General features: G+C 36.0%; 1 protein-coding gene across 1 annotated transcript; it reads left to right on the plus strand.

Annotated features, from left to right (window-relative positions):
* Positions 1–2132: 2132 nt before the first annotated feature.
* On the plus strand, positions 2133–11424 carry LOC110778615 (chaperone protein ClpB3, chloroplastic). The gene is made up of 10 exons (XM_021983162.2): positions 2133–2644; positions 4767–4985; positions 5425–5662; positions 6077–6272; positions 6750–6804; positions 7028–7178; positions 7468–7776; positions 9493–9758; positions 9933–10865; positions 10961–11424. Exons 1-10 carry the CDS (start codon positions 2393–2395, stop codon positions 11285–11287), a joined length of 2946 nt encoding a protein of 981 aa, XP_021838854.1. The 5' UTR covers positions 2133–2392; the 3' UTR covers positions 11288–11424.
* Positions 11425–15382: the final 3958 nt, after the last annotated feature.

Raw genomic sequence — 15382 nt, forward strand, 5'->3', positions numbered from 1 at the left:
ATTGCTCGTCAATTCTGTTCGGCCGGACTATTTTGATTTGAGTTTGATTAACCTTAGATTATGCGCCGAGAGGTATAAATCTGATGTTTTTGGTCTGTGGCTATTAGATAGGAATTATTTCTAGTACATAGCGAGAGCCTGCTAGTTGTTTTATCCTAAGGAATTCATAAGATTCGAGAGATGCATGTTTTCCTAGTTATGATTGTTAATTGATTGTTATTGTCCGTTGTCCAATCCCGGTCTGCATCTATGGTGAACCGCTGCCCTAGATTCCCTTAATATTGTTATATTCCAATTTGATTATTGCCCTAGTTTAGTATACAAACCAATCCAACCTTTTGTTACCGGTAGTCTAGATTAGTTAATTAATAATAGAAAGAACACTGTTTCCCTGTGGATTCGACCTTGACTTCCCTTGCTACCCAGCTAGTGGACTTAGGTTTATTTTTGATAAGGTGATACGACTTAAGCCTGTCAACTAGCTTCCCCCACTCTTGTCGACGTAATCGTTCCCAATACAGCAATATATGTAAATCAAAGTTATAACATATAGTTTCATGCTTTGTGCCTAATTAGTTTGATAACAAGAGCATCTGCCGACTGCCGCAATACAAAAGTAAATCAAAGTTAACAAACTAATTAATTTCACATGCCCCAAAACCTTGAATCTTGATGGCTAATTAATCGAAACTCTCCCTCTTTCAGTCACACACACTGCTGCACACTAGAGCCGGTAATTTTAACCGAATCCGATGAATATCCATCCATCCGATCCAGATTATACGGACGAAAACTCGAAAATAAGCGGATGGTTGACGGATGATGGATGGATCGGATGACGGGTGGGTCGGATATGGATGAAGGTGTATCCAACCCACCACCCGGTCCATCAACCTATTACATTAGTTGTATGCTTTAATTTATCATAATTTACTTTCATAATATATTTATTATTGTAAATAAAGCTATACTAGACATAAGTGTAACATAAAATATTGCGTTCCCTTACCAGGATAACACAAAGATAAATCTAAAGATTTGTAAAAGTTACGCAATGGTTTTTCAAAAAGAAAAATAGTCATGTGGACTATATGTGGACTAATTATTCCTAATTATAATATGTGTCACTTTAATTTGTTTTTATATATCTTCAAATTTATTTCACCCGATTCTCACCCGACTCACCCGAATCACCCGTGAATGATGGATGGGTCGGATGTGGATGAAGAATTTTACGGATGATGGATGGGTTGGATGACGGATGACATGTCAGGATGGATGCGGATTGAGCTTCACCCGATCCATTGCCACCCCTACTGCTAGACCTGTCAAACGGGTCGGTCGGGTCGGGTTGTAAAAAATTACTTTCGGGTTCGGGTTGAATCGGGTCGGTCACTTTCGGGTTCGGGTTTGCAAATGCTTGTTCGGGACCCAGAACTTTCGGGTTCGGGTTGGTCCAACGGGTTGAGAGATTTTAAAACGCGCATTATATTTTCATTAATTTAGGTTAAATATACAAAATATTGGCACAAATTAACAAATTTTCCTACGAAAGTTTATATTTAGTCAAATTCAACCATAAAATGGCGTATAATTCAAATTAAAATCATATTACACACAACAATAGTAAAAACAACGTGTCTATTATGCTTAAATTTTCTCATAATCTCATTTATTACTATAAATACAATGATTTTCAATCGGTCGGGTCCAAAACGGGTTCGGTCGGGTTTTGACCCATTCCTTTTCGGGTTGCTCGGGTTCGGATAAAATCGGGTTACGGGTCACAAAATCTTGTTCATGACCCAGTATTTTCGGGTCGGGTTCGGGTCGGTTTTCGGGTCGGGTCAATTTTTGACAGCTCTACCTACTGCACACACAAACACACATAATTTTTTTTTTTTTTATATTATTTTTGTTGTTTTTAACGGATATTCAGGTACCCGTTTAATCAAAAGAGAGGCCCATGCTTCGACCCTATACCCGGTAAATCTTCCGGGTTAGGTACCCGATCCATTTATTTTACAAAAAACAGAAAATTACCCGCTTTATTTGTGTCGGATCAGCGGATCGGATAATACGGGTCGGGTAAGACTCTATTCGTAGAGTCGTAGCGACGTAGTGTACTCCATAATTCTTGTACACATCCTACTTTCTTGAACACTCTCTCTCTCTCCTCTCCTTCCTCATCCCACCTCAGCCTCCCTAGAACCTTCTGTAAAACACTGCAAAAATTCCAATTCATCTCACATTTCAATAAAAAGCGCAAATACCCACATCACATTTTCCCAATCTTCCTTTGATCAATTCCTACGAAAATCATCACCTTTTCTCATAAATCTTCAATTTAATCCACTCTTTTGAGCTCAATAATCCAACCATCCCTTCAGTAATGGCTACCGCAACGACGTCGTTTCTTGGAGCCTATCTTCGTGTTCCACCCAACAATGGCGTTCGGAATGCGTTGTTTTCTCAACCCTTTCTCTCTCTTCGGATCAAGTCGAAGAGAACCAAGTCGCTAAATTCATTGAAATTTACTGGGGATTCCAGTAAAATTTTGTTGTTCAAGTGTTCTAGGCCATTTGAGAAAGGCTTGAAATCTGGGTCATTTGTTGTACGATGTGATGCTGCAGGTGGTAGCAGGGTAAGGTTTTTCACAATTCAATTGTTATCATTTTAGTTTTAAGATTATAACAACCTTGTGATATATGAATTGTATAATGAATTGGATTGTGTAATGAAGCAAAGCAGATATAGTTATATATATATTATACCAAGTACAAAGTAATAATCATGTTTGTTGTGAAAACTTACAAATTAAAACTAAACATAAAACAAAAAATGATAACGAATGGGTCTTATGAACTTGTTTTTCTGTAGTTTGGAGTTGTCTGTTTACTGAATTCAAATTGTGGGTATTCTATTTTTTATTTTTATTTTTGTTGAGATAATGGGTTTAGTTCAATCTTCAAGTTAAGAGTTGTTTGTTTATTGAAATAAGTTCATGAATCATGATCAATGTCTTCTTTACAAGTAAGAAATGTTAGGGTGAAATATAGGAGATTGATTATAAGTATATTCGACTTTTATGGGAAATTCGGAGTGGCTACTGAGATAGTAGTACCTAATGATATCATTTGGGCCTTATTGAGAGCGGTGAATTTGTGAAATGTGGATACAAGTTATGGGAGAGAAGATAGGGAAAGAGAGCATGGGACAAACCAAGAGCTTTTTTTTTTTTTTTGAGGAAGACAAACCAAGAGTTTTTGTCTTGTGGTTCGCAGCAAGGAAATGAACCCTTTGCCAGCATGGTTTGAGATCCTTGCCTCTCCGTAAAGCTTAATTCATCACCTTAGTGGTGAAGCTGATTTCTCTATCTTTGTCCACCTTAATTTTGATATATCACTGTTGATGAATTGCTCCTCCAATCCCTGATATAACCTTCTGAGGTTGCCTATTTTAATGTTTTTCTTTGTTACATTAACACGAGGAATTTATGAAACTTAGAACATTTATGGTGTGATTGGGTAGCAAATATAGAAGGGAAAGGAAGGGGAAGGTGAGCTCCGTTTCTCCTCCAATTTAGAGAATGTTTATTAAAGTGGGAGGGAAAATGGATCTTCCCCTTTCCCTCCTTACCTTCTCCCAACCTTTTATCCAAATAAAGGACATCTCCCTTTCCCTTCGCTGCCTTTCTCTCATTTCCTCTTATCCGAACAATGTGTTAATATTACTTTGTTTTAAACTATGAAGATAACTGCTTCAGAAATGCCACCTATCAATGTTTGAATGTTCGCATAATCAATTATGACCGGGAGAAGACTCCCACCTACACCTCTTGGAATAAGTGTGAGTGTGATCTGTTTTTGAAATATTGATAGTATCCTTCCTCCCCGAACCCAACCAAAACAAGTATTACTCTCCAGAATGAGTGTGTTGTTCAGTATTTCTGGTTTCCACAGTACAATAATATGTGAAGATTAAAGTTCCTGGACAATTTATTTAACTTTCAGTACGAAGAAGCAAACACATTTTATGGAAATTTCTGTTGTGCCCTCCTACTTGTGACAATTTTGAAGAAAGACCTTGGAATTTAGTACCCGTGTACTTTGACAAATTTATGGGGTGACCTCTGCTTAAACTTTTCATTGATTTCTCTCTTCTATTCTTCCACCTAACTTGTCATGTTAATCACCCCATGCATCACGAAGCTATTCGTACCCCTATTTTATCTGTGTCCTTGTAGCGCATTCAGCGTCTCTTTGAATCCTATATTAAAAGAATCATATGACCCTCAACCATTTTAAACTATTCAAAGAAATCCCAAACTTGATCATACATGAGGGATAGACGGGAAAGGGTGTCTGCCATACTGTGTTAGATGGAAACATCATGTTATAAAATTTTGAAAAGTCATGATGTGAACTCGCACTCTTATTTTATTATATTTAGATAGTGTTTGAAGTATAACTAACTGAAACGGCCATAATTGCTGTACATTAAAAGAGGCCCCATATAAAATTCAAAACTTTTTTGGTGTACCATATATAATTGTCAAAAATAGGACAGTATTGTATCCCAGTTCGAATAATAAAATTATAATTTTATTGTCCTATATCCCCACCCACCCCCCCCCCCCCCCCCCCCCCTTCTTTAGTCTTTAGGTCAAGGGAGCTGGGGCAGTTCTAATCTTTTTCTTGGATCACTATGTCATATTTCGTTATTAAAGGAGGTTATCTTATCTAGTGATTATTTTATTGTTGCAGATTACTCAACAAGACTTCACTGAAATGGCATGGCAAGCAATTGTTTCTTGCCCAGAAGTGGCAAAAGAGAACAAACACCAGATAGTGGAGACAGAGCATTTACTGAAGGCTCTTTTAGAGCAAAAGAATGGACTTGCTCGCCGCATTTTCTCTAAAGCTGGAGTTGACAATACGCGTTTGCTTGAAGCAACTGACAAATTTATACAACGTCAACCAAAGGTTTGATGTAATCCTATGTAACTCATGATGTGTTTATTTACCGTTCATATACATTATAGTGAATTGAATAACAATGTAAATCAGGTAGCACAAAATGTTTTAATACTATAATTGGGTGGAATTTTAGTGGTAATACACTTATTTCTGTATGTTGCTTTATTCTCTCTCCCCCTGCTTATTCCCTCTATTTAAACCGTGATATCTCAGTGAAAGAATTTCACCAATAGAGCCTGATGACTAATTTACATGTATGGTAACATTTATGGTAATATGAAGTGCTATTATTTACCAATAGAAACCATATATGCATCCTTTTTCTCAAGAATTAAATTGGTTATGCATTCCCTTTCTTTGTGGTATTAGGCATTGATTCTTGCTGATAGCCATTTGACAGACTGAATGTGTTACAAATAGATAAGTTGGTTTATATTTTTGTCAGGTTTTGGGTGAATCTGCTGGTTCTATGTTGGGACGAGATCTTGAAGCCCTAATTCAAAGAGGCAGGGATTTTAGGAAAGAGTATGGAGACTCATTTGTCTCTGTGGAGCATTTGGTTCTTGCTTTTGCACAAGACAAAAGATTTGGGAAACAGTTGTTCGGTGATTTTCGGCTTTCTGAAAAATCATTACGATCTGCTATTCAAGCTGTAAGGGGACGGCAATCAGTCATTGACCAAGGTAGTAGTTATGCCTAATTAATAGAATGTTTGCCGAATTAATGTGGAAGTAATGGCTTATTTAGGAATTCACATGACAGCAATATCTTGAGTTTTTATTAGTAAGGGGAGGTTGTGGCAGAGAGAGATGAAAGATGAAGTATATGAGTCTTCCATGCCGTCATCAAGTGCCCTTAATTGATAGGGAGTAACTGTTTGCGTATTGTTCTAATATAGGATCTCTGACATTATTTTCCTTTGCTTTAATAAATATACCATCAACTAGTAAGACCCATATGACAATGCCTTATTTCTGCCTTTGCTAACCATTGTAACAGTTGGTGTATTTCTGACATGTTTCTTTATCTTGCTTGTTGTGCTTGAATACTTTTGTAAAAGAGATGATGATATTCTTTTTTATTTTGCTTTTCCGAAGACCCAGAGGGTAAATATGAAGCTCTGGAAAAGTATGGAAAAGATTTGACTGCTATGGCAAGGGAAGGAAAACTTGACCCTGTAATCGGAAGAGATGATGAGATTCGTAGATGCATCCAGATTTTGTCAAGGAGAACCAAAAATAACCCAGTTCTTATCGGTGAACCTGGTGTAGGAAAAACTGCGATTGCTGAGGGGTAAGTGAATAGTACTGCATTTTATTGTGTGAGATGCAATGGAAACTACTAAGGGGTTCTTTGTGTATTGCATTCTTTCTAATTTTCCTATTCGTCGGAATTTCTATTAAATGTTTCAAATCTTCTGTCTTGTTATTTAATCTGTCATTTATCTACAAACAATGCTTGACAGAATTTGATGCGCTGAATGTGCATTCATTGCATTCCCTGGACTTCCCTCACCCTTGTGGACCAACCTTTTCCTAAAGGGTTTAGCATAAGTGTTCATTAATAGTTGTTTTGTTCACCTTCGTTGTATTACCACGTGGGTGTTGGTGGTTGGGGGGGGGGGGGTTAAAGGGAGGTAAAAACAGTACAAATGTATGGTTTAAAAATGTGTGATAACCTTCCATTTTTGTGCGTAAGAGATGCATAATACTGATTTTTGTCCATTACATTGTGTTTTACTGACAAATTGTGTTTTCATATTCTTTATAGGCTTGCTCAAAGAATTGTTGAGGGGGATGTTCCTCAAGCTTTGATGAACCGTAAGGTAAAATACTATGTTTTATTTTCCTCACATTCTTCCTTATCCATTTCTTTTGTTCCGTTTTCCATGCTGTTCCTCTGGACCTCCCCCCCCCCCCCCCCCCCCCAACTCTTCCTATAATACCTTTGAGCGTTCAGGCTTGTATAAGATGCAAGGATACCTCGTTCTAGAATTCAACGTGCAGTGAAAAATGCTGTAAATTGATGAATTTTAATATTGGTTACAGCTAATTTCCCTGGACATGGGAGCTCTCATTGCTGGAGCTAAATATCGTGGCGAATTTGAGGATCGGCTGAAGGCTGTACTCAAGGAGGTGACAGATGCTGATGGTCAAACTATTCTTTTCATTGATGAGATTCATACAGTAGTTGGAGCAGGTGAGTTGTTTATGTTCTCTTACTTTCTGAGGATTTTTCTCTTCAAGGCAATCGGCTTGAGCACGTTTACCCTTGTTGTTCAAATGTTTTTTTTATGCCATCCATATAATGGCCGATTTGTTACAAGATTCCTGTGCCGAAGTGTTTTATATACTGTGCAATTTCAAAGAATTGCTGGTAACCAGAGGAGTTGTCCTAAGGCTATCTACTTGTGGTATTATCTGTTTACGTCAATTACTGATATTTTATCTGAAGAATTGAAGCAAAATTTGGTGAATTTTTTCTGCAGGTGCCACAAATGGTGCTATGGATGCTGGCAATCTGTTAAAGCCTATGCTTGGTCGTGGGGAGTTGCGTTGCATTGGTGCTACTACCCTTGATGAATATCGTAAATACATAGAGAAAGATCCAGCATTGGAGCGACGTTTTCAACAGGTTTATGTTGACCAACCAAGTGTTGAAGATACTATCTCAATACTTCGTGGGCTGCGTGAGAGATATGAGTTGCATCACGGAGTTAGGATTTCTGATGGTGCTCTTGTAGAGGCCGCTATGCTTTCAGATCGCTACATTAGTGGACGGTTTTTACCTGACAAAGGTAACTCATATTTTAAATGCATATCATATTATATTCTTATTGCAGATTTGTTAAAGAGATTATAATGCTTAATACACTAGGCCTCTAGCAAATTTTCATTTTGTTATGTGATTACATAGGCCCTTGAAGTAGTTTGAAGTTATATATAGTACTGAGTTTATTGATTCCCCGATGGAAATTCTCTTTCTCCATCATTGAAATTTTCAAGTTCCTCTAAGGGAAGTTACTACTTTCTTTGTTGGCCATTAAACTTCTTATGTCGATTGGTCATAACTGGGTACAAGTAGGTGAGAAATTGTAGTGGGGTTTTGTTGATTAAATGGTGAATAAACAAAAGGTAGTCGGTATAGTCTAATGTTTTTATGCGAGGTGAGAAAAGTTGTTCTGTAAGAGGATTTAAAACAGTATTGTATTATGTGGACCTAATCCAAAATTAGAAATGAGAAATTTATTAGTGGTGGACGGGTGGAGTATTATATAACCTTGGCTCTGTTGTGATATTGTGCTCCCAAGTCTAGTTAATGAGGAAATACCGTATTATAAGCTATCTATTTGCTCACCTTTAGTGTTAGCATAATTAAATTTGGGCTAAAGATGATCTGCAAGAACCTGTGCGCTTCTCGAGAGCCTGGGTTCTTTTGTCTTTGGTGGTGCTGAAGTTTTGGATTGGCTGATCCAACATAGGTTTGTTAAATGAAACACTAGTTCTTTAAAAATCTTTGACATTGCTGATCAGTTGGTAACTTACAGTTAGCATAACATAGGAGAAAAATATTACTTCCTCCGTCTTTTAATACTCGCAACGTTTGTTAGTTTCACGCATGCCAATGCACAACTTTGATCATTTATATCTTAAATTCTCTTTATGAAAAAATTATAAAAAGTTGATATTTTGAAAATACATATTGAGACGAATCTAACAAGATCCCACATGACTATGTTTTATCTTATACAAAAAACACTACGAATAGTCAAAGTAGATTATATGAATAGTGGCAAAAGTTCAAACGTTGCGAGTATTAAAAGACGGAGGAAGTATAATTCTATAAAAATATCATGTATCTGCTTGAGCCTCTGAAGCAGTTGCTGTTTTCTTGTATTGCTTCTTAAGAGAGAGCATGGAGAGATGACTATCAATGACGCTAACTAAGGTGAAGAGGGAGTATAGCCATTTAAGTCACAGAGTTCTTCACATTTTATCTTTACTTAATCAATTAAAAACTGTGAAAAAAGCCTATAGCTTCATTTCTTTTAAATATAAGGTGATTAAGATCTTAAGGAGAGTAGATTCATGTATTCCTTTGATAGACATCCCTTTGTTGAAGCTCATTTATGTAATGAAATTGAAGAAAAGGGGTATAGATGTCAAAAGGCCATATCAATAGAAATACTGTCGTCCATAGAAAAAAAGGGTCTTTCCCATACTATTAATACAAACCAAGAAGAGCAACAAATGAGGATATTATAGTTGCAAGAGCATGACATAATATGGTGCTATGGAGTAGGTTGTCCTTGTCATGCTACTTGGTGTTCCTTGAAGTTGGAGTAATTTCAAACTGAGAATATCGGCCAAAATAAATATGATCACATCTTTCTCCTTTCTATAGTGAGGATCTTGAAATAACTTTTAACCTAAACAGATGTCCACTACGAAAGTAGTCGTTTGGATGCGTCATCGTAATCACTGCTTTTACTGAGTTGATTCTTTTACTGCAGCTATTGACTTAGTTGATGAAGCCGCTGCTAAACTAAAGATGGAGATTACATCGAAACCTACTGCTCTAGATGAGATCAACCGTTCTGTATTGAAGTTTGAGATGGAAAGACTCTCACTTACAAATGATACTGACAAAGCATCAAAAGAGAGGCTTAGCCGGCTTGATACAGAACTTTCCCTACTAAAGGAAAAGCAAGCTGAATTGACTGAACAATGGGAGCATGAAAAATCTGTTATGACACGCATACAGTCAATCAAAGAGGAGGTACATGTTTTTTTTATTGTTTTTGTTTTTGTTATTGTATTAGATCTGGCTTTGTTACTATGTTACTCGGACTTGGGTACTAGTGCCGGACAAGGGTACCTGTGTATGACTCGGCTAAATTGTAGAACTTTGTTGGTACTAAAAATCTGAGTCGACTTTGTTGGTCTATTTCAGATAGACAGGGTGAATATTGAGATCCAGCAGGCGGAGCGAGAGTATGATCTTAATCGTGCTGCTGAACTGAAGTATGGTAGCCTTAACTCTCTGCAACGACAATTAGAAAGTGCGGAAAAAGAGTTGGATGAGTATATGAAATCAGGGAAGTCAATGCTACGTGAAGAAGTAACTGGGAACGATATTGCTGAAATAGTTAGCAAGTGGACTGGAATTCCTGTTTCAAAGCTACAACAGTCAGAGAGAGAGAAATTATTGAATTTGGAAGAAGAGCTACACAAACGTGTTGTGGGCCAAGATCCTGCGGTGACGGCTATAGCTGAGGCTATTCAGCGATCTAGAGCTGGGCTTTCAGATCCACATCGTCCCATTGCTAGCTTTATGTTCATGGGTCCCACAGGTGTGGGGAAGACAGAGCTGGCAAAGGCCCTTGCCTCTTACCTGTTCAACACTGAAGATGCCCTTGTCAGAATAGATATGAGTGAATATATGGAAAAATTTGCCGTGTCAAGACTGACAGGTGCCCCGCCTGGTTATGTGGGTTATGAGGAAGGAGGCCAATTAACAGAGGTAGTTAGAAGGAGGCCTTATGCAGTGATCCTATTTGACGAGATAGAAAAAGCTCATGCTGATGTTTTCAACGTTTTTCTTCAAATTTTGGATGATGGAAGGGTGACAGACTCACAAGGACGAACAGTGAGCTTCACCAATACTGTCATCATTATGACTTCAAATGTTGGATCACAGTTGATCCTTAATGCTGCTGATGATGATGAGACATCATCAAAAGAGGCAACATACGAAATAATAAAGCAGAGAGTGATGGATGCAGCAAGATCAATCTTCCGTCCTGAGTTCATGAACAGAGTAGATGAATACATAGTTTTCCAGCCTCTTGATCGTGATCAGATTAATAGTATTGTTCGATTACAGGTTTGTCTCATTATATCTGTTACTTTAGTAGTATGCTTAATCTCTTGTTTTGTTTACTAATTTATTTATTTATTTATTTATTTATTTGTTTATAGCTGCAAAGAGTACAGACGAGGATTGCAGATCGTAAGATGACAATAAAAGTGACGGACGCTGCAGTTGAGCTTCTTGGGAGCCTTGGATATGATCCTAACTACGGTGCTAGGCCAGTTAAGCGTGTCATACAACAGCATGTTGAGAATGAGATTGCTAAAGGCATACTAAGAGGGGATTTCAAAGAAGATGATTGCATTCTTGTTGATACTGAGCTCACAGCATTTTCAAATGGCCAACTACCTCAACAGAAGCTCATGTTTCGCAAACTTGACCTTCAATCTGGCTCTTCCTCACAAGAACCCAAGGAAGCTGTTTCTCCTTTCTAGGTTGCCAAACACATTGCATATAGATTTCTGCCCAACGTTGTTTAGATGACGGTATATAATCATAGCAGTGTCTTTTTACACTTGAAAGATTTTGTACACACTTGCACAATATTATTTCTTTACTTCCCACAAGTCAATCATATTTTCTCCCGTTTGATATCAAACTTTACATGGAGATCCCTGAAGTTGTAAAAAAAAAAAACGGTCCCATGCTTTTCCGATGTAAATTTAGCATAAACACAAACCAAGACTCTGTAACGAAAAGCATGTGTGTAGATGAATTGAACAAAAGAAGTGATGTTCAAGTATACGAAGAACTTGAGCGTGAGGGGGAATTTGGGAAACAAAGGAGCGAACCCATGGCAATATTCTGTATCAGCGTTCCCAATCTTTGCGTAAACTTGAGATTTCGAACTTCCTGTACTCTCGATTATGTACATCATAAACGAACAAAAACCTTCAAAGGATCCCCCTATACTAATACATCTATATATACACATAGTATTATAATGGAAGCAAGAAAGACAATAAAGAATGTAAATAAAAAACATAAAAATTTAACGTGTTTCACTAACAATGTGTTAACTACGTCCACGTGCAAATAGAGGAAAGTTTTATTAATCTTGAGGAACACAAATTACAAACATTTAGATGTTGGAACTTGCTATGTGGAACCGAGTTGGTGAACATATCAGTTGGGTTGCCAGGACTATCCACTTTGTTCACCTTAATTAATTTATTACTTCTTAGAAAATGATACCTTACATCAATGTGCTTAGTCCTGTAATGATCGACTTGATCCTTAGTTAAACAGATTGCACTGAGATTGTCACATTACAATATTACACTATAACCTGGTCATGATGTTTAGACCAAGGTTGTCAGGATCGGGATCCTACTTTGGATCGATGAAAGGGGTTAGAATCGGATCGGTAGAATCGGATCGTAGGATCGTAAGATCCTACTAAATAGTAAAAATAATGGTTATATTATTAAAATGAAATGTACAATCATGTATTCATGTAATCTTAATACTTAAATATCAATTTTTGCTCACATAAGATTAATACTTGTGTAGATACAAGAGCAATTAATAAGATATGCGCAAGGTTATTGAAATTATATGAATTTCTGTACTTTTAAGTGAGTTAGATACTTTTTTATAACCAATTTATTGATAGAAAAGTATGATATTTCTAATGATATGTGATTATGAACTATTTAGTAATAAATTTTTGTTACGGAGTATCTTGAAATATTGTATGTTGGATCGGATCGTAGAATCGTAGGATTGTATTAAAATCCCACCACTCAAATTTCTTATCGAGGTAGGATCGTAAGATCCTTCACACATTAAGATCCTACCTAAGATCCGGATCGGTGGCGTGTTTTTGGATCGTAGAATCGTAGGATCGTAAGACCCGAATCGGGAGTTTAACAACCATGGTTTAGACTGACCAATCCTTTCAACTAGATTCTCTCTTTGGTTGCTTATGTCAATGCTATGTACCCTGCTTCCGTAGTAGACAAAGTCACGGCTGCAAAGTAGCTTTTCAACTGACAACTGAAGCACAAAGAGTGTAAGCATAACCAGTCATAGATCTTCTAATGTCAACATCTCCAGCATGATCAGAGTCTGAAATTCTTGTCACCAAACACTCTATCACCGTGTTCCTTCTGTTCTTGAATGTTAGTCATCTTTCCTTATTGAGCTGTTTTTGGAAATTTTTCTTATTTGTCCAACATTTATCTCATTTATACCCTATAATGTCCAAATTGTTACTTGTTTACTCTCAAGTAAAATCTCATTCACATTAAACCCCTTAATTATTTCTCTCCCGCCCACATGAGTTATATTCTATTGAAATTTATGTGACAATTGCTCTTTTTTTAAATTGTCTTAAATTCCAAAAGAGACTAACATTTAAGAACAGAGGGAAATATATAGGATGATGGAGGGAAGTATTACTAGTACATTCATTATGCGGGCATGTGTGTGCTTTGAGGCTTTCAATTTCCTCACGCCAAGTACACTTGCAAACACATTTGCAAAGGAGGACTTCTACCAAAAGCCTCAAGTGGATGTCACATTCCAACACAAAAGGGAAGACGTCCAAGTGAAAATACAAAAAATCTTGCACGTATAAGTTGTACATTAAATTTGTTGTACATTAAGATAATTTTTACCTAGTTTTTTATTGTAATTTTAAATATATTTTGATTGTTTTTATATTATATAAAAAAAAGTTGATATATACAAATTTTAAAGGGTTAAATGATTAATTTTATACATTATTGTGATTTTGAAAAAATAATGTTTATTAAAATGAAAACAAATCAGTAAAAGATAGATAACTTTTACATATATAATAATAATTTTTAAACATGTTAAGTTAACTTTACTCTGGTATACAATATTTATTATATACCACATGTAATATGTAAATATAAATTTGCGGTGAACATATTTCCGCTGTCTTTCCGGTGGAATGGAATTAGACTGGGGGCTAGGGGGTGTCAAATTGTCAATGGCCTCATGGCCTCCCCTGTCAGCCAAAATATTAATACATTATGTAAGGAAAAATACAATCTAATAAAGTACTTCCTCTGATTCAAAATAGTTGCAACACTTTATTTTTTGCACTATTCACATAATCTACTTTGTTTATTTTTTATGATATATAATTTAGGAAAAACATATTCATGCGGGATCTTTTTAGTTTTGTGTTGATGTATATTTGTGAAAATTAATTTTTTATAATTTTTACTTATCGGTAATTAAATATATTAATTGTTCAAGATGTGCATTGGCAAGCGTGAAAGGCAAAGTGTTGCAACTAAAAAGAATCGAAGAAAGTAGCTTATTTGTCAAATACAACCTCTTTCAAATTCGTAATGATAACCAAAAACTTACATCTCCTCTTTAACTTTCAACCCTAGGTCATTTTCCCGTGAAATCAGTCGTAATATGATGTCAGTAATCCTATTAAAACACAATTACTAAGAAAATAATAAAAAAACCGAATAATATTATAATTTTTTTTTGTTTTTTTTTTAAATTACTTAATTTCTCTCTGGAGCTTTTTTTTAAAACTTTCTTGTCTGGATTATTATATTAATGAAATCATATTCCGATGATTTTTGTAGGAAAATGATTGGGGTTTGTAATTTAAAGCGAGGTATAAAGTTTAAGGTTGTAATATGCAAATATGAAATTTAATGTTGTCATATGCAAAGAGACAATTTTATTGGGTTGTTTTTGACATTTTTACTTATACAGGCAAAAAAAATTATTAAAAAAACAAAAGCCAAGTTGGTCAACATAGTAGGAAGAGTAGAGATAGTCGCTGGTTTAAGTCCCCAGGGTCTGAATTTTATATTTTTGATATAACTAGTTGTTGGATCGTGCGCTAGCGCGCACGATCCCCCAAGGTATACAAAATTATTTTTGTAAAAATGTTACTTAAAAGCTAGGAACTTACAATTTATGGTAAATGCTAGAAATGATATGTTAAAGTTAGATGTTGGATTTACATGTAACAGGAAATAGAAACCATATGCGTTTTAATTGATAGTTCGAAGGTACAATATATAGGAAATTATGCCCAAAGAAAACAATGCATTTTGTATAACAATGGAAGGGTGAAACCGTAAATGCTCTATTGTTAAGAATAAGACAACATAAAACAAAGAAGGAAATGAGGGGCATGCACGTAAATGCACTATTGGGTGAATAGTAATCAGAGTATGAAGCTTTATAAGTGTTAGGATATACTGAAATTTTTATGATTGAAGGAAGAAAATTGGAGATTTGAATTTTCAAGTATGTGGTTAACCCTAATTGGTACTTTCCCCTATTTTATTAGGAGTCACATGTTGACCGGCACACGTATTAAGGAAAGAGAGTTGAATCTTATAAAATTAATAAAGCAAGTGGCGGAGAAAGTAATAATCAAATAGAAAAAAGATGATGGGAAAGGTATTTTAATCAAAGTAAAGAGGGAGTTTATTGTAGTGGTGGTCCCTACAGTAAATTAAGATATAGGCGCTGTTTGGAAATTGGATGTTGGTTGTCGGCTAGTTTACTTGGCTGGT

Source organism: Spinacia oleracea, chromosome 5, assembly GCF_020520425.1.
Source record: "Spinacia oleracea cultivar Varoflay chromosome 5, BTI_SOV_V1, whole genome shotgun sequence".
NCBI classification, from domain to species: domain Eukaryota; kingdom Viridiplantae; phylum Streptophyta; class Magnoliopsida; order Caryophyllales; family Amaranthaceae; genus Spinacia; species Spinacia oleracea.